Source organism: Pristiophorus japonicus, chromosome 5 (genome assembly GCF_044704955.1).
Source record: "Pristiophorus japonicus isolate sPriJap1 chromosome 5, sPriJap1.hap1, whole genome shotgun sequence".
NCBI lineage: Eukaryota > Metazoa > Chordata > Chondrichthyes > Pristiophoridae > Pristiophorus > Pristiophorus japonicus.
In genome coordinates this window covers 221,474,577-221,494,791 of record NC_091981.1, presented here as the reverse complement: position 1 = coordinate 221,494,791, position 20,215 = coordinate 221,474,577, and the positions used below count along the sequence as shown (strand labels likewise).

The following is a 20,215-nucleotide window of genomic DNA, read 5'->3' as shown; positions in this document are numbered from 1 at the left end:
TGGTGGAATCACCAAGACCAAGCGCAGTGGGCGGTCTTAGAATAAGGTGGAGGCGAGATGGGTGCAGTCTTTCTTTGCTGTTGTTATTGTTGTTACTGTTCTAACTGTTCTCAAATTAAAAGCTTTTTGTAAGTTAGGTAAATTTACAAGTTAGTAAAAGTTTGTAAATTATAGAGTTTATTTTAAGTGAAAAGTTAAGTTAAGTACAAACAAATGTTTGTTAAACTTTTGAATACAATGTATTTTAAATTATAACTGAATCATTTATATTATTTGTTCGATTATTAACACAACTTTTGAAGTAAACAAGAATAATTTTCATTATTAGTTCTATTAACACAACACAACATTACGGAACAGGTCCAAATAGTAAACATGGTCCATGTGGAATAGTTGCAGCTGAGCCTTCAGACAGCAAAGCATTCACGGATGAGCTGCTGGCACAAGACTCGAGCAATCGTTAAAGGGACACGACAGCCCACCCTCCGCCGTCGTGCTCCGGGTTTAGGTCGTTGCATGACGCCTCATCCTCTTCCTCCTCATCGTCTGCATTTTCCTCATCATTATCATCAGCCACTCTCACCACAGATACGTCTTCTACTACCAGCTGCTGCTGCCTCATGATGGCTACGTTACGTAGCATGCAGCACACAACAGTGAACTGACTGACAATCTCAGGGGAGTATTGCAAGTAACCTCTGGAATGGTCCAGGCATCGTAAACACTGTTTCAAAATGCCAATGGTCCTCTATATTATGCTGCGCGTCGCAATGTGCGACATGTTGTATTCCTGGTCAACTTCCGTCCAGTTTACGTGTAGGGCCGTCATGAGCCAGGTGGTGAGGCCGCACCCTTTGCCTCCCAGTAGCCAACTCTGTCCTTCTGGCTGCTGCTGAAACATGGCAGATATAGTGCTCTCGCATAGGATGCTCCCAGGGTATCATGCATCAACTGACATGATGCGATGCATGTCGTCACATACGAGCTGCACATTAATGGAGTGGAAGCCTTTTCTGTTCCTGTACATTTCGAAATCCTCAAGGTGCTTGCAAGGTGATGTGGCTACAATCAATGCAGCCCTGTACCTGTGGGAAGCCAGCAATCCTGGAGAAGCCCACAGCCCTTTCATGCATTGCCTGGGTGGTCATGGGGAACTTTATGTAGTCATTCCTCTGGGCATATAGTACAACAGTCACCTGCTAAATGCAGACATGTGTTGCATGTTGAGAGCTAGCGCACACATCCCCAGTTGTAGCTTGTAATGATCCAGATGCATAGAATTAAAGTGCAGCTGTAACCTTCACTTCAACTGACAAAGCAGTCCTCCTGATGCTTCTAGGTTGTAGGTCTGCTTTTACTAACTCTCAGATCTCAGTTACAACTTATTTGCGGAAACGCAGCTTTCTGACATAGCCTGCATCACTCAGGTGCAGGTACGAATGCCTGTCTCGATATACCCAACATGGGTAAGGCCTCCTATCCATCACCCTATGGACTCGGGTTCCTCATGCGAAGACGTCGAATCAATTGGCTCCTCCGCAGCACCATCATGCAAAAGGCTTGCACAAGGTATGGCATTGTCAGTATTGCCTCCATGATTAAAATTTTACCTTTGCAAGAAGCTCAAAACAGCAGATAGGCGGGACAAGGTTCTTTGTTCTCTCTCCCCACAGGTCTGTGTGGACCACACCCAGGTCTGAACAGGTGCAGTGATCAGGACCCCCCAACCCCCCGGGCTACATTTGATGCGTAGTGCAGGTTTCGGATGCCTTCTGTATGTCTTCCACATTTCCTCACCCACCCGGGCTTGATTTGATGCATAGTGTAGGCTTCTGATGTCTTCCGTATGCGTTCCACAGCCCCCCTTCAACCGCCCCCCCCCCCAATCCCCGGGCTTCTTTTGCAGCCGAGCCCATGTCTAGGCACGGAACCAGTTCTGCTGGCCGACGCTTCGACCCTTCTGCCCTGTTTGCAGACGTTCGGTGGTGATGTGTCGGTTGAAAAAAAATGAAAACTTACAGAATTCCATCAAACTTCCATTTACTGTGTTATAAGGTAAAAAATGTTGATCTTTATTATGCATATTTAAGTGTTTTTGACTCCCTCCAAAGCTTTGCTGAAAAGCAAAGGCGTCTTTCTGCGCCGATTTTTCAATGCGCGCTGGTTTTTCTTAACTGAGCAGAAGGTTTTTCGGGAGTGGTCACAAACGCTGACCTCGGAGAAATTTTTTTGGGGCAAACTTACATAATTGACAAAAACTGGAACAGACATCAGGTTACGCCTCCTATGACGCAAAAACCCCCCCAAAAAATCGTAACTAACTGAAGTTACACTGCCGCACATTCCTTGGGGAAACTTAAATTTTTTAACTTACACCAAAAAAAGTGGCACGCACCAAAAAAACAGCGCAAATCACTTGGGAAAATTGAGCCCTAAATGTGAGGATTTCTGCATCTACCACCCTTTCGGGCAGTGAGTTCTAGACTCCCACAACCCTCTGGGTGAAGAAAGTTCCCCTCAAATCCCCTCTAAACCTTCTACCAATTACTTTAAATTTATGCCGCCAGGTTGTTGACCCCTCTGCTATCCACTATATCTAGGCCCCTCATAATTTTATACAGCTCAATGAGGTCTCCCCTCAGCCTACTCTGTTCCAAGGAAAAAAAAACAGCCTATCCAATCTGTCCTCACAGCTAAAATTCTCCACTCCCGGCAACATCCTCGTAAATCTCCTCTGTATTCTCTCCAGTTCAATCACATCCTTCCTGTCATGCGGTGACCATAACTGCACATAGTACTCCAGCTGTGACCTAACTAGTGTTTTATATAGTTCAAGCATAACCCCCCCTGCTCTTGTATTCTCATCATCATAGGCAGTCCCTCAGAATCGAAGAAGACTTGCTTCCACTCCTAAAGTGAGTTCTTTGATGGCTGAACAGTCCGACACGAGAGCCACAGACCCTGTTACAGGTGGGACAGACATTTATCGGGGGAAGGGATCGGTAGGGCTGGTTTGCCACGTGCTCCTTCCGCTGCCTGCGCCTGGCCTCTTCATGCTCCTTGCTTCGAGACTCATAAAGAGCTCAACGCCCTCCCGGATGGACTTTCTCCATCTCGGGCGATCTGCAGCCAGGGTCTCCCAGGTGTCACTGGTGATGTTGCACTTTACCAGGGAGGCTTTGTGGGTGTTCTTATAATGTTTCCGCTGTCCTCCTTTGGCTCGTTTACCATGAAGGAGCTCCGCATAAAGCATTTGCTTAGGGAGTCTCGTATCTGGCATGCGTACTATGTGGCCTGCCCAGCGAAGCTGATCGAGTGTGGTCAGTGCTTCAATACTGGGAATGTTAGCCTGGTCAAGGACACTGATGTTGGTGCGCCTGTACTCCCAGGGGATTGGCAGAATCTTGCGGAGACATCGTTGGTGACATATCTCCAGCGACTTGAGTGAGCAACTCTTGTATTAGGCAAGCATTCCGTATGCCTTCTAAACGACCTTATCTACCTGGCCTGCTACCTTCAGAGATCTGTGGACATCGAAACATAGAAAATAGGTGCAGGAGTAGGCCATTTGGCCCTTCGAGCCTGCACCACCATTCAATAAGATCATGGCTGATCATTCATCTCAGTACCCCTCTCCTGCTTTCTCTCCATACTCCTTGATCCCTTTAGCCGTAAGGGCCATATCCAACTCCCTCTTGAATATATCCAGTGAACTGGCAGCAACAACTCTCTGCGGTAGGGAATTCCACAGCTTAACAACTCTCTGAGTGAAGAAGTTTCTCCTCATCTCAATCCTAAATGGCTTACCCCTTATCCTTAGACTGTGTCCCCTGGTTCTGGACTTCCCCAACATTGGGTACATTCTTCCTGCATCTAAGTAGTCCAGTCCCGTCAGAATTTGATATGTTTCTATGAGATTCCCTCTCATTCTTCTAAACTCCAGTGAATACAGGCCCAGTCGATCCAGTCTCTCCTCAGATGTCAGTCCTGTCATCCCGGGAATCAGTCTGGTGAACCTTCGCTGCACTCCCTCAATAGCAAGAACGTCCTTCCTCAGATTAGGAGACCAAAACTGAACACAATATTCCAGATGAAGCCTTACCAAGGCCCTGTACAACTGTAGTAAAACCTCTCTGCTCCTATACTCAAATCCCCGAGCTATGAAGGCCAACATACCATTTGCTTTCTTCCTGCTGTACCTGCATGCCAACTTTCAATGACTGATGTGCCATGACACCCAGGTCTCGTTGCACCTCTCTTTTCCTAATGTGCCGCCATTCAGATAATATTCTGCCTTCGTGTTTTTGCCCCCAAAGTGGATAACCTCACATTTATCCATATTATACTGCATCTGCCATGCATTTGCCCACTCACCTAACCTGTCGAAGTCACCCTGCAGCCTCTTAGCATCCTCCTCACAGCTCACACCACCACCCAGCTTCGTGTCATCTGCAAACTTGGAGATATTACACTTAATTCCTTCATCTAAATCATTGATGTATATTGTAAATAGCTCGGGTCCCAGCACTGAGCCCTGCGGCACCCCACTGCCATTCTGAAAAGGACCCGTTTATCCTGACCCTCTTCTTCCTGTCTGCCAATCAGTTCTCTATCCACATCAGTACATTACTCCCAATACCATGTGTTTTGCACACCAATCTCTTGTGTGGGACCTTGTCAAAAGCCTTTTGAAAGTCCAAATACACCACATCCATCGGTTCTCCCTTGTCCACTCTACTAGTTACAGCCTCAAAAAATTCTAGAAGATTTGTCAAGCATTTCCCTTTCATAAATCCATGCTGACTTGGACCGATCCTATCACTGGTTTCCAAATGCGCTGCTATTTCATCTTTAATAATTGATTCCAACATTTTTCCCACTACTGATGTTAGGCTAACCGGTCTATAATTCCCCATTTTCTTTCTCCCTCCTTTTTTAAAAAGGGGTGCTACATTAGCTACTCTCCAGTCCATAGGAACTGATCCAGAATCAATTGACTGTTGGAAAATGATCACAAATGCATCCACTATTTCTAGTGTCACTTCCTTAAGTACTCTGGGATGCAGACTATCAGGCCCCGGGAATTTATCAGCCTTCAAACCCATCAATTTCCCTAACACAATTTCCCGACTAATAAGGATTTCCTTCAGTTCCTCCTTCTCACTAGATCCTCGCTCCCCTAGTATATCGAGAAGGTTATTTGCGTCTTCCTTCGTGAAGACAGAACTAAAGTATTTGTTCAACTGCCATTTCTTTGTTCCCCATTATAAATTCAACTGATTCTGACTGCAAGGGATCTACATTTTCTTCACTAATCTTTTTCTCTTCACATATCTATAGAAGCTTTTGCAGTCCGTTTTTATGTTCCCAACAAGCTTCCTCTCATACTCTATTTTCCCCCTCCTAATTAATTTGTCCTCCTCTGCTGAATTCTAAATTTCTCCCAGTCCTCAGGTTTGCTGCTTTTTCTGGCCAATTTATATGCCTCTTCCTTGGATTTAACACTGTCCTTAATTTCCCTTGTTAGCCACGGTTGAGCCACCTTCCCCGTTTTATTTTTACTCCAGACAGGGATGTACAATTGTTGAAGTTCATCCATGTGATCTTTAAATGTTTGCCATTGCCTATCCACCGTCAACCCTTTAAGTATCATTTGCCAGACTATTCTAGCCAATTCACGTCTCAAACCATCGAAGTTACCTTTCTTAAGTTCAGGACCCTAGTCTCTGAATTAACTGTGTCACTCTCCATCTTAATAGAGAATTCTACCATATTATGGTCACTCTTCCCCAAGGGGCCTCGCACAACAAGATTGCTAATTAGTTCTTTCTCATTGCACATCACCCAGTCTAGGATGGCCAGCCCTCTAGTTGGCTCCTCGACATAGTGGTCTAAAAAAACCATCCCTAATACTCTCCAGGAAATCCTCCTCCACTGTATTGCTACCAGTTTGGTTAGCCCAGTCAATATGTAGATTAAAATCGCCCATGATAACTGCTGTACCTTTATTGCACGCATCCCTAATTTCTTGTTTGATACTGTCCCCATCCTCATTACTTCTTTTTGGTAGTCTGTACACAACTCCCATGAGCGTTTTCTGCCCTTTGGTATTCCGTAGCTCCACCCATACAGATTCCACATCATCCAAGCTAATGTCCTTCCTTACTATTGCATTAATTTCCTCTTTAACCAGCAACGTCACCCTACCTCCTTTTCCTTTCTGTCTATCTTTCCTGAATGTTGAATACCCCTGGATGTTGAGCTCCCAGCCTTGGTCACCCTGGAGCCATGTCTCCGTGATGCCAATTACACCATATCCGTTAACTGCTATCTGCGCAGTTAATTCATCCACCTTATTCCGAATTCTCCACACATTGAGGCACAGAGCCTTCAGGCTTGTCTTTTTAACACCCTTTGCCTCTTTAGACTTTTGCTATAATGTGGCCCTTTTTGATTTTTGCCTTGGGTTTCTCTGCCCTCCACTTTTACTTTTCTTCTTTCTATCTTTTGCTTCTGCCCCCATTCTACTTCCCTCTGTCTCTCTGCATAGGTTCCCATCCCCCTGCCATATTAGTTTAACCCCCTCCCCAACAGCACTAGCAAACACTCCCTCTAGGACATTGGTTCTGGTCCTGCCCAGGTGCAGACTGTCTGGTTTGTACTGGTCCCACCTCCCCAGAACCGGCTCCAATGTCCCACAAATTTGAATCCCTCCCTTCTACACCACTCCTCAAGCCATGTATTCATCTTAGCTATCCTGCAATTCCTACTCTGACTAGCACATGGCACTGGTAGCAATCCTGCGATCACTACCTTTGAGGTCCTACTTTTTAATTTAATTGTTAGCTCCCTAAATTCAGCTTGTAGGACCTCATCCCGTTTTTTACTGTATCGTTGGTACCTATATGCACCATGACAACTGGCTGTTCACCCTCCCCCTCCAAAATGTCCTGCAGCCGGTCCGAAACATCCTTGACCCATGCACCAGGGAGGCAACATACCATTCCTGGAGTCTCGATTGCGGCCGCAGAAACGTCTATCTATTCCCCTTACAATAGAATCCCCTACTACTGTAGCTCTCCCACTCTTTTTCCTGCCCTCCTGTGCAGCAGAGCCATCCACGGTACTGGGAACTTGGCTGCTGCTGCCCTTCCCTGATGAGCCATCCCCCCCCCCAACAGTACCCACAACGGTATCTGTTTTGGAGGGGGAATGACTGCAGGGGACCCCTGCACTACCTTCCTTCCACTGCTCTTCCTTCTGGTCACCCATTCCCTATCTGGCTGTGTAACCTTTAGCTGCGGTGTGTCCAGCTCATTAAACGTGCTATTCACGACATACTCAGCATCGCGGATGCTCCAGAGTGAATCCATGTGCAGCTCCAGTGCCACAATGCGGTCTGTCAGGTGCTGCAGAAGGATACACTTCCTGCACATGTAGTCATCAGAGATACTGGAAACGTCCCTGAGTTCCCACATAGCACAGGAGGAGCATGACACGTGTCCGAGCTTTCCTGCTATGACTTAACCCTTAGATTAACTTAATTTAATTTGGCAACAATGATAAAGATTACCAATTGATAAAGGAAAAGAAAAAGAAGTCTACACTTCAGTGACCTACCATTTACTGCGTATTCCCTTTCCTTGATAGCCCTTCCCAAATGCATTACCTCACACTTCTCCGGGTTAAATTCTATTTGCCACTGTTCGGCCCACCTTACTAATTGATTGATATCTTCCTATAGCTTTCTTCTTCATTATCAGCCACATAGCCGATTTTAGTATCATCTGCAAACTTCTTAATCATATCCCCTATATTCAAGTCTCGATCATTGATGTACACCACAAAAAGCAAGGGACCTATGATCTCGGTTTGTTTCACCTTCCAGATATAGTATACAATAATTGCTTTTTCAGAATACAAAACTTACTACTTTCTTAGATATTATACAGAAAAATTAAAGTTCATGTTGATGACCTGTGTTAAACCGTTTTTTGCATAAAACACAAGATTTGCTTAAGTGAATGACCTTGCCTATCAGGGAACATTGCTATTCTGGAATGCTGAGGGTTTAAGACTTACAGTTATTAAAACATTTACAGGACGGTGCACTTCTTTTAAAGTTGGTTTATGCTACTAAGTATCTGTTATAGATGAATGCATAATTGGAAATATTATTCTGATTTTAATTACATTTGTATTTGGTGAATACTGATACTTGTGTATGTTTGAAAGGACTCAAAATTGAATCTTTGTTTGGTTAAATTGTTTGACTGCAGTATTTATTTTTTACACCTTTAACAGTGACATTGTTGATGTGTTTTCTCTCTCTCTCTCTCTCCTCTGAGTTCACTAGCCTCCTATCCTCCCATAATCTCTCACTTCATGTAACCTCTCCAACCCATATTCACAGCCACCCTCTCAACCTTGCCATCTGTCGTGGCCTCGCTATTCCCATCGTGTCAGTCGCAGATAAGGCTATCTCTGACCACCCGCTCTCCCCAACCCTATCTCCTCCTGTGTCCGCCCCTGGAAAAAACACTCTCTCGGTACTCTTACAACTGCACTTATGATCTTCCAACTGTCCATCCTTTGGCCCTCCATTCACCATGACAGTTCTGCAGCTACCGATCTGCTCAATCACAATCTCACCACCATCTTTGATGCCCTAGTTAGTCCCTGTTGAAACAAATACCCTCTCTCACCTTGGCCATTCACCCTGGTACAGCCCTGATCTTCGCTTCCTTATGACCAAGGGACGGAGACTTGAATGGATATGGCGGACAACTGGTTTAGCCATTCACCGCCAGATCTGGCTGGACCACATAAAGCTCTATCGGGTCCTGCTCTCAACTGCCATAATTGCTCACTATTCCAGAACCATTCTGGAATGTAAGGATAAACCCCGGCTTCTATTCTCCACTGCTAACTGTCTTTTTAAACCCCTCTCCCCAGTCCCCACCCTCACATCCAACAGTAAATGTGAGGAGCTCATGGACTTCTTTGTCTCTAAAATTGAGACCATCCGTTCGGTTGCCTCTGCCTCTTCCCTTCATTCCCATGACCACCGGGCCAAATTTTCTCTACAAATCACCCCCCTGCCCTAGCTCTGACCTCACATCTTTCTCCAGTTTTTCTCCAATCTCCTCTCATGTCCGTTCCAAGCTCATCCTGTCCATGAGGCCCACTTCCTGCTCCCTTGACCCTATTCCCACCAAACTGCTAACCTCCAACTTCCTTTTGTGGCTCCCATGTTAGCCGACATTGTTAACGGTTCTCTCTCCTCGGGTACTGTCCCTCTCTCCCTCAAATCTGCCTATGAAATGAGCTTTCGACCACATATCCCCAACATAACTAAGACCCCCTATTTCCACCTCTGCAACATCGCCCGTCTCTGCCCTTGTCTCAGCTCATCTGCTGCTGAATCCCTCATCCATGCCTTTGTTACCTCAAGTCCCGCTCAGCCATCACCCCTGTGCTCTCTCGATTTCAAAATTCTGATCCGTGTTTTCAAATCCTTCCATGGTCTCGCCCCTCCCTATCTCTGTAATCTCCGCCAGCCCCCCCCCCCCGCCCCCCCGAGATATCTGTGCTCCTCTAATTCTGCCCTCTTGAGCATCCCTGATTATAATCCCTCAACCATTGGTTGCTGTGCCTTTTGTTGCCTCGGCCCTAAGCTCTGGAACTCCCTGCCTAAAGCTCTCCGCCTCTTTACCTCTCTTTCCTCCTTGAAGACGCTCCTTAAAACCTACCTCTTTGACCAAGATTTTGGTCAGCTGCCCTAATTTCTCCTTATGTGGCTCGGTGTCAAATTTTTTATCTCATAATATTCCTGTGGAACGCCTTGGGACGTTTCACTACGTTAAAGGCGCTATATAAGTACAAGTTGTTGATGTTGTAAATTTCACAATTGGCTCCTCATTCAGATGTATGGCTTTGTGTCTTTTTTAAACATGCACAAGTAAATAAAAATTAATTAAGACCAAATGCAACCGTAAAAATGAGTTTTCAAAACACCCTAAAATAGTTATAAAATAAGTTTTATATGGCGTGCAGAGAAATCATCTGATTTCCCTTCTTTTGAGATGTTCTTTCTCCTGTGATGTGTAAAATGGTTCTTTTAATTTTCTAACCAAAGCTAGAAATAGATTTAATGTATTAGGCATTTGTTTTTAGGAACAGGAGTTGGCCATTCAGCTCCTCGAGCCTGTTCTGCCATTCAATTAGATCACGGCTAGTCTGTATCTCAACTCCATTCTAGCCATCCAGCATGTGGTTCTAGACTCTCCCACCAGAGGAAATAGTTTCCCTCTATTTACCCTTTCAAATTCTTCTTCCACCTGGACCCCTCCCTCTGGTATCTTATCCTCGCTTGATCTTTTCATTGGGAACTGCTGGCACGGCATCGGTTGTCTCAATTTCTCTACTTAACTCACTCACTAATCTATCTCCCTCTGAACTTGCAGCACTCCGTTCTCTCAGGTCCAACGATGATATTGTCATTCAAACTGCTTACAAGTGGGGGCGCTGTTGTTGTTTACTCTCAGCTTGCTTAACCACACTGTCCCCATTATGTTTGAAGGCGTTGTTCCCGGGAAAACTATTTCTGGGTGACAACTTTCTCAGCCTCTTAATTATTTTGTGACCATGCTAAATCTCCAATAGTTTGCGTTTAGAGACAGAGAAGAACATTCACAACAGACACAGATTTTCAATTACCACCTGAATAAGAAATGACAGAGAGCAGAGCTCTGGCAGCATGCGCATGGTGCAATGGGAAACGTACTCCCAATGGTTCAGTGAGCAACTGCACTATGCAGTTTAAAAAAAACACAGCACACCATCCAGGCAAGTGGTACCAGTAAATAATGATAGACTCATTCTCCAGTTTCCAGGCAGAATATATGAGCGTGAAAATGCATTTCTGTGCATATTCATGAAGCTATTCACACATGGTTTCTGCTTCACAAATTCAGTTTCATAAACAAATATATATTCCTAGATCAATTAAAAAGTACATAATACAACAATAAAGAAGCAAAATTCCACATTATAATTGTCAGATAAATGTTATGAGACTGAATTTTTAAAAGATAATGGCCCCTATTTTTCACTTGCTGGATTTTTGCCGCCCGCACATGTTAACGTACAATTTTTTCGTGCCAGAAAAATAAAATCGGGACTTTTGCCAAACAAATATTTGAATTTAGCGGCAAGCTCTCCGAAGTTGTCTGGGGGGTGGAGGAGCTTTAATTCTGCGCTAAAAATTCTCTGGGCATGCGCGAAAAAAGAAACTTCCTGGTCTGGATCAGACATATTTCAAGAGCCCTTTGTGATCGGATCATTTTTCCTTTTGTGATCGGATTGTGCTGGCTGGATCTTTCTGCAATTTTGAGCATTAAAACCTGCAAAACATGGCTGAGAGGGAAGTGGAAGAGGAATTCAAAGGAGGAGAAGAAAGGGCCGTTCAATTTCTCCCATATGAAGTGGTATCCCTGGTAGATATCATTGAGAGGAAATGGGATCTGCTGGGGGTGTGGGGGGGGGGGGTGTGGGCGGAGGGGGTGGGGGCGCGGTGGGTGGGGGGGGCTGGGAAATGGAAAAAAAGTAAAACCTACTGTAATGGCTCTGCCCTTCTGGCAGCTCCTAAAACATCGCAGATATAATGCTCTCACGTAGGATGAAAGCATCATGGATGCTACCATGGATGCGATATTTGGCATCCACTGCAGGTCGTCGCATACCAGCTACACATTGAGGAAGTGGAGTCCTTTCCTGCTGTGGTAAACTTCGGGATCTTCCAAGGGTGCTCTCAAGGCGATGTGCGTACAGTCAATGGCATCCTGTACCTTGGGGAAGCTAGCAATTCTGGAGAACCCCACAGCCCTGTCTCTCATTGCTTGCATGGTCATCGGGAAATTGATGAACTAGTCCCTTTTGGCATACAGTGCAGCAGTCACCTGGCGAATGCAGTAATGGGTGGCATGCTGCGAGATCGAGCATACGTTCCCAGTTGAAGCTTAAAATGATCCCGTAGCATAGAATACAAGTGCTGCTGTTACCTTTACTTCTACAGGTAGGGCAGTCCTCCTTCCACTTCTTGGACGTATGTCTGCCCTGATTAGTTGGCAGATCTCAGTGATGACCTCCTTTCTGAATCGTAGCCTGCGAATGCAGTCTGCCTCACTCAGTTGCAGGTATGAGCGCCTCTCCCTATAGACTCGCTGAGGGTAACGTCTCCTCCCCATCAGTCTATCTCCCCAATATCAGTGTCAAATTATTCGTCATCTCTGCATGCCATGTATGGCCAATGCCCTTATCACATCAGGCATGCTAAAAATTGCATCCATTATTATTGTTATTATGCAGATAAATACTTAAATCATTGACACCTTTCCTCTCTGTTTTGCTCCACAAGGCTGGGTGACACCCTAGATCGGACCACACCCTGATCTGCGCATGCGTTTGTTTGTTTTGTTTGTACAGTGATTTTCTTGGGTCACCTGTGGCAAATGGTGATTTCTAGCTTGCTGCAGTCCCTGTACACAAAACGTCCCGTTTCAAATGCTGACCGAGCTCGAGGCACGGGTCAAAGGAGTGCCGGCCGGGCAGGATCGCAAGCTCGGCCGGACACAAGCACAACAACTCGACGCTCGGCTTCAAAAGCAACCCGGGCTCTGGTGCTTGTGTCTGGCCGAGCCCGCGACCCTGTCCAGCCGGCACTCCCCCGACCCGTGCCTGGAGCCCAGTCAGCAATGATTGTGTTGGGGTGGACAGTAGCGATTTGGGTGAAAAAGAACCCAGCAAAGTTATTATCAGTTCCCTCCCTCCGAAAAACGTATACATTTGTTTAGTAAATTGTCTCGCTCCAAAAACTCGGAAATTACTTTCCGAGTTATTTTCAGAGTACCCTGTCAAAAAAAATCCATGCAATTTGTACTTTATTTTGTCGTCTTTTGCCTGGTCCCAATGTCCTTTTGTGTGTCGAGCTGATTTCCTTAAGTTCACAGGAGGTTTTTTTTCGGGTCTTTTTGGCAGTGTGCGCCGCCTTGAAAAAAATCGTGGATGGCCAAAATCGACTGATTACACAAAAACAGCACCCGAGCCCGTTTTCACTCGTGCCTGCGCCAAAAAATTTTAAACTTCCGCACATGGTCTGCGTCAGCATAAAAACATTGGCGAAAATTGGAAACTGAGGATTTGACACCAAAAAACATTTGGACACCAAAAATCGGCGCACAATCGTGGCGAAAATAGGGGCCTTACACACTAAGATTCAAAGTTACTGCACTGTCACTGGCATGGAAGAAGCATGTTGATTTGGGATCGTTTTACTGCAGCTGCTAATCAATCTTGGAACGACATGATGCTTCAACTTATCATAGATATTTACAGTACGGAAGGAGGCCATTTCGGCCTATCACCCAACTTCAGAGCTATATCTGCAAAATGTTTTACTTTTAACTTTTAAACCCTGGGTAAAATTATTTATTTCTGCATTTACAGGAAGGTAAAACATTCCTGATGAAAAGCCTTAAGCTATGGCTACCTAGTTTTCAGAGAGCAGAGACAGACCAAGTACCACAACGCTTAAATGATCTAGATCTATTGCAGGTAATATACCAACTTTTAGTGCAAGCTTAAATGTAACACAACTATAATGTGCACATGACTTTGTACAATGTGATGGTGGAGATACTGTCATGTTATATAGGATTATGGTTTTCGTTTAGTTTGCCTTTGATTGTCGGCAAACAAAACTGGAGTGGAGATGGAAGATTAAAAGCTTTTTTAACAATAGATAAAGTTCTGATTGCCCATGTTAACCAATTCACATACCATAGCAGTGAAATCAATCAGGATTGCAATTAAAAGACATAAAAAGTAATACGTCACTGAAGCAAGTATTAAAAAACTGCTTGACAACACACCTTGTGATGATGAGATGCTACAAAACAAAAAGCAAAATGCTCAAAATCTGAAATAAAAATAATGCTGGAAACGGTCAGAAGGTCAGATAGCATCTGTGGAGAGAGAAACAGAGTTACCATTTCAGGTCTTTTGACCCTTTGTTAGTTTTAACAGAGTCATAAAGCTTGAAGCGGTAACCCTACATTCCTCTCTCCACAGATGCTGCCTGACCTGCTGAGTGGTTCCTGCATTTTCTGAAAAAATGCTATGTTTGATTAATGGGTTTAAATGGGTCTAACATGCAGGGGTGAAATTGAAAATGTTTGAAATGTGGACGCATCACAGGATGCTCATCATGAACTGGATGAAGTGCATAAGGGTGACCAGAAAATTAACTTGATGTCAGCAAGTTATTGAGATTAACAGCCTTAAAATAGACAAGATATTTGAAATTGCAGGAACAGCTGATCTGTGAATTGCTAATACAAAGGGCAATGGAAGAAAAGAAAGCAGGAGGAAGACTGATATGCCCAAAATCCAGTGACATAAAGAAATAGTTCAAGAAGGTCAATCAAATTGTATAACTGATCTGAGCTGAAGAGATGGCTCCCACTAAGGCTGCCAATCTCCAGCTCTCTCGGATAGCACTAGATGAAAAAGATAATGATGATTATGTACTTCACCTTATGTCAAAGTACTTGCAAACAGTGAGATGTTTGTTAGGGTGTGATAACATTTATTCTTTTAAAAACATTTGAACTTGAATTCCCTCTGGTTAATAGACAAGCCTACTAACTCTCCTGCCTTCAATGAGACTCTTACATAACCTCTACTAGCCTTAGGATTGTAGTCTCTCGTGTAGAAGCTGTGCTATTGATTTCTGATGTTTCCCTTGCTTTTCCTACTGGAAAACAAAGATTACTCTGGATTATCTTGGCAGTCAGAGGCTTTATGGTTTGAATGCTTTCACTACTGCTTTGAATGCTGTGGCAACCCTGCCTCTCTAGTTTCTCTCAAATGATGAAAGGAAATAGGTAAAGCAGTATAAGAAGACATTAATCGTACTTGGTTGCCTTCCGTGGCCCATTTGACTTACGTGGCTTGGTGCTTTTGGCCATTTTGTTGTTTTAGTGTGACTCAAGGCCTTGGCTCACGGCTAAAAATCTCACTGCTCAGATTCATCCAGTTTACAGTTCTGCTAATTGGTTTATATTTTTCTGTTACTCATTTCAGTTACTGATTTGATTAGCTCTCTCCGCCCCCGCCTCCCCCCCCCCCGCCACGCCCCAGAAAAATAACTTCATTTGTGTTGATGTGGTATGAATATTGAAAAGTAAGAAATTGCAGGGATATGGGGAAAGAGCAGGTGAGTGGGACTAATTGCATAGATCTTTCAAAGAGCCTGCACAGGCACAATGGGCTGAATGGCCTCCTTTGCTGTATCATTGAATGATTTTTTTATGTTTCTCAAATTCCCCAGCCAGAGAAAATAAGAAATTACCAGCTCAGTTTCTGAGAATGAGAGATTACAATCCTGAGACAGGAGGGAGTCTATGTGGGTGTTCCTCTTGAATGCAGGAGAGCTGATCGATGTGCATATTACATTTCTCTTTTCCCCCTATGTATTGTATCATTTTGATTTTGTGAATCCTGACCATCTCAAAGATTAGGATTATCAATGAATTGAGAGTCTTTATTTCCTTTCTTGCGCCTTTTTAAAAAAAAAGTTTTTAATAGATGCTGTCGTTATAAAGGTATCATTTTGTTTTTGGTAGTCGGAGGGCACATTATTGAGTGTCTACATTACACTCTTGGAACATCATTAGTATAGGTATAATGTCTGAAATCTGGAATCCTCGGGACCGAGCACTTGCCAGATTTCGGACCTCGCCACGGACCGAATCTGTGCCAGATTTTGGGTTTTGCCGGATTTCGGACCTCACCGATCCTCTGCTCCTCGCCGCTCGCCAATGTCCGGTTTTCGGACAATTCCGGTTTTCGGAAGTCCGGATTCGGGACGTTGCACCTGAACTACGTGTCTCAATTTACGTCAACCCAAAAAATAGCAATTTCTGTGCGAGCCAACCAAATATGTTATAAATTCTATATAACAATATTACACTGCTTTAATGGTTTATATTCACTATTTGAAGATACTAATGTAATTTGAAAATGTTACTATGTTACTAATAGTCTATTTCTGGTTATTTCATGTACTTGTAGATGATTTAAAGTGTTGTGTCTTGCCCCTTCTGTCCTGTATATTCTCAGCATCACTATTTGTACTCTTTATCCCCTTTTGTGCTCTGTCCCAACCTACGTGAATTGAGCACCAAAGACATTTAAACAAGAAAATGCTGAAAGGAAACATAGTATACACCGTTTGTTTAAGGAACACAGGCAGTTTAAAATCCTGACACTAAGTAATTGGATGGTATCTTGATGTTTCTATTTTACAGAAGGGAAAATGGCACTCAGGCTTCCCTGATTCTTTTTGTCAAACAACAACTTCTATTAATATAGCACCTTTAACGTAGTAAAACATCCCAAGACGCTTCACAGGAGTGTTATAAGACAAAAAAAATAAATTTGACACCCAAGAAGAAATTATGTCAGATTGGTCAAAGAGGTAGGTTTTAAGGAGCGTCTTAAAGGAGGAAAGAGAGGCAGAGAGGTTTAGGGAAGGATTCCAGAGCTTGGGGCCCAGGCAGCTGAAGGCACGGCTATCAATGGTTGCGCAATTATAATTAGGGATGCTCAAGAGGGCAGAATTTTAGGAGCGCAGATATCTTGGGGGGGGGGGGGGTTGGGGGGTGGTTATAGGGTTGGAGAAGATTACAGAGATAGGGAGGGGCGAGGTCATGGAGGGATTTGTAAACAAAGCTGAAAATTTTGAAATTGAGGCGTTGCTTAACCGGGAGCCAATACAGATCAACGAGCGCAAGGGTGATAGGTGAACTGGACTTGGTGCGAGTTAGGACTCGGGCTGGCAATTTATGGATGACCTCAAGTTTACGTATGATAGAATGAAGGAGGCCAGCCCTGGAGTGTGTTGGAATAGTCAACTCTAGAGGTAACAAAGGCATGGATGAGGGTTTCAGTAGCAGATGAGCTGAGGCAGGGACGGAGATGGGCAATGTTACGGGGGTGGAAATAGGCAGTTTTAGTTATGCCATGGATATGTGGCTGGAAGCCCATTTGAGGATCAAATATCAAATCTAGGTTGCAAACAGTCTGGTTCAGCCTCGGACAGGTGCTAGGGAGAGGGATGGAGTTGGTGACTAGGACGGGGACCAAAGACAATGGCTTCGGTCTTCCCAATTGGAGAAAATTTCAGCTCATCCAGTACTGTATGTCAGACAAGCAGTCTGACAATTTAGAAACCGTGGAGTGGTAGAAAGAAGTGGTGGTGTGAGGTAGAGCTGGGTATCGTCAGCATACATGTGGAAACTGACGCAGTGTTTTCGGATGATGTCGCCAAGGGGCGGCATATAGATGAGAAATAGGAGGGGGCCAAGGATAGATCCTTGGGGGACACCAGAGGTAACGATGCGGAAGTGAGAAGAGAAGCCGTTGCAAGTGATTTTCTGGCTATGATTAAATAGATAAGAATGGAACCAGGCGAGTGCAGTCCTACCCAGCTGGACAGTGGTGGAGAGGCGTTGGAGGAGGATGGAGTGGTCAGCCGTGTCAAAGGCTGCAGACAAGTCGAGAAGGACGAGGAGGGATAGTTTAGTGAGTAACAGTCACAGAGGATGTCATTTGTGACTGTGATGAGAACCGTCTCGATACTGTGGCAGAGGCGGAAACCAGATTGAACAGACTCAAACATGGAGTTCTAGGAGAGATGGGCACAAATTGTGAGACGACAACATGTTGAAGGACTTTGGGGAGGAAGGGGAGGTTGGAGATGGGGCGATAGCTGGCAAGCACAGTGGGGTCAAGGGTTTTTTTGAGGAGAGGGATGATGACAGCAGATTTGAAGGAGAAGTGGACAGTACCTGAGGAGAGAGAACCGTTAACAATGTCAACTAACGTGGGAGCCAGAAAAGGAAGTACCCTAAATGAGGCTCTGTTACAGAAAATAATAATTTTTTTAATTAATTCATGTTAATGTGGTCAGGAAAGGCCACTGTGAGGCCTTATCCTCGAGTATTCCTTCACACCTTCAGTCACCAGCTAATGTAAGTCGTTCTTTAGAGCAGTGTTTCAAGGATGCCTTGATTTGATATACTACAGAAAGCAAGTTAATAATTTCTATGCATGAGGTGACATGTCCTTAAAATACACAACATTGAAGCCTTTTAAAAAATGTATGTAAGGACGTGCATGAAATGTTATATGGCGATGGCATTTTAATTGGGTGTTTAGATACAAGGTAAAATTGAAAAGGAGAGGTTGATCTTAAAACTTTTTCTTTAGAAATGTCACTGAATAGAAATTAATCCTTTTCAATTTTGCATTAAATTCTCTGATGTATCCAAGGTTAGCAGTTATTTTCCAGTGACAGCGGATTTAAAAAAAATGATCCCATACAGCCATGTTAATTTCCAAGTATTATGAAAATGACAGTGTGCAGAAGGAACTGTTTTAAATTCCCTAAATTCCCTAATGAAGTGATGCATTTTGAGCCAAGTCTGTATAATTCTGTAGATTTGACATTTGAAAGTGTTGAAATTTATTTTGTTAACTGCAGACTTTCACCATACATATTGAGGTTTTGTCGTATTGATGTTTGCCTAGATTGTAATTTCAAGAAACCATTTTAAACGTTATTGATGTCCACAGTTGGAAGTGATGAGATCTTCTCTGGGTTGATTATTTTCTGTACTCTTTCTGCTTATTTCCACTCTGCCTTTTATCTCCAGTTTCTTGCTGGTTTTCACTTTGAATTGTTCCACTTGTTTTCCTTTTTCTCTTCCTCCCTCATTACTTTTGATTCCTCTAAAGCAGGAAGAGGCAAATAGACAAATAGCAGCAAAAGAAATGTATTTAAAAAAACAAATAAAGAGTGTTGATAAAATGAACAATCAAAGAAAGAGAAAAATCATTTCCAAAACAGAAAAGTGGTTGCCCATTTATAAACTTCATTCTTGATTTTACAGGCTATTCATCCCATTTTTCTCCACAAATCCACATGGTCCATTCTCCATGTTATCCATATCGTTTAATATTCCTCTTTTTCAAGCAATTATCTAATTCTCCTTAAAATAATTTGATGGAACCTGCTTCCAATAATGGTCTGTGGCAGAGAATGCCACATTTTAGCTACCCTCTGTATAAAGATTTTTTTTCTAACCGGTCCTTAACTTCTTTGTGATTAACTTTGCCCGCTCGTTGCTGCCTTGTCAATCAGTGGAAACCACCTATTACGATTTAACTTATTATAAACCCTTAATCTTCAAAGCTATATGTGTGACCATCTACTGTCCTTGGAAATCACTCTGATCTAGTTCATGACTGATACTCTGACTTGTTTTTCCCATTAATGCAGGCGTTTCCCCAGAACACTGTCCTACTCCCACTCTACATGTCAATGCCCTCTTTTACGCATCAACCAATCCTATCCACTCCTCACTGACCATTACACTCTGCATTCATCAACTTCCTTCAAGTTGCATGCCCTTAGTGTGCACAATCTTTAGTCCTCTGGCAGTGCAACAATTTGAATCACAACCATTTAATTTCCTCTATGTCCTTCGATGAGTAAATGAACATTTTGTTTCTTTCAGTTCTTCAAAGGCACAGCTTCCTGTCCTTTCCAGTTCTAGCAAAAACACTACCATGTTTTGTCTTCACCCTGAATCCTCCTTGATCAGTTGACATTCTTAGCTTCACTACGTACTTTGACCTCAAATGGAATTTCCACATCTCATCCATTGCTGAAGCTACCTCGAAGTAGCTTGATTTCCTCATGCCAAATGTAAATGCAAGTTATTTGTTCCTTTGTTTTAAAATTTTTTTTGTAGTTCTTTTTCTTATGCTCTTTTCTTTCTCTTTCAATTTTGTTGATGCCATTATACTTCTAAACAGGATAAACGCCATGCTATATGCTCCTCCTCTTCTCTACCTCCACAATGTATTGAAGTCAAGACTCATTACAAAGTCTTAGAGTGCATTCGTTTCCAAAATGTGAAAACTGTGGGACCCTTTCCTCCCTCCTGTCTCTCCCTCCTACTTTTATAACTCAAGAATGGAGTTACTTCACTTATTACCACTTCAAGGTAACTTACAGTATAAATCATTTTGAGATGTTTAGGAGATTTGGTGAGTTCTATAAATGCCTTTCTTTCGTGCGTGCTCC

The 20,215-nt window shown here is 43.6% G+C and overlaps 1 protein-coding gene across 1 annotated transcript in view; it reads left to right on the top strand.

Annotated features, from left to right (window-relative positions):
* LOC139263963 (uncharacterized) overlaps nucleotides 1-20,215 on the top strand; it is a 697,384-nt gene that overhangs the window by 64,551 nt on the left and 612,618 nt on the right. The window contains exon 7 of the mRNA XM_070880058.1: nucleotides 13,507-13,614. Within this exon, the coding sequence (XP_070736159.1) occupies nucleotides 13,507-13,614 (108 nt within the window). The remainder of the gene's footprint in view (nucleotides 1-13,506; nucleotides 13,615-20,215) is intronic.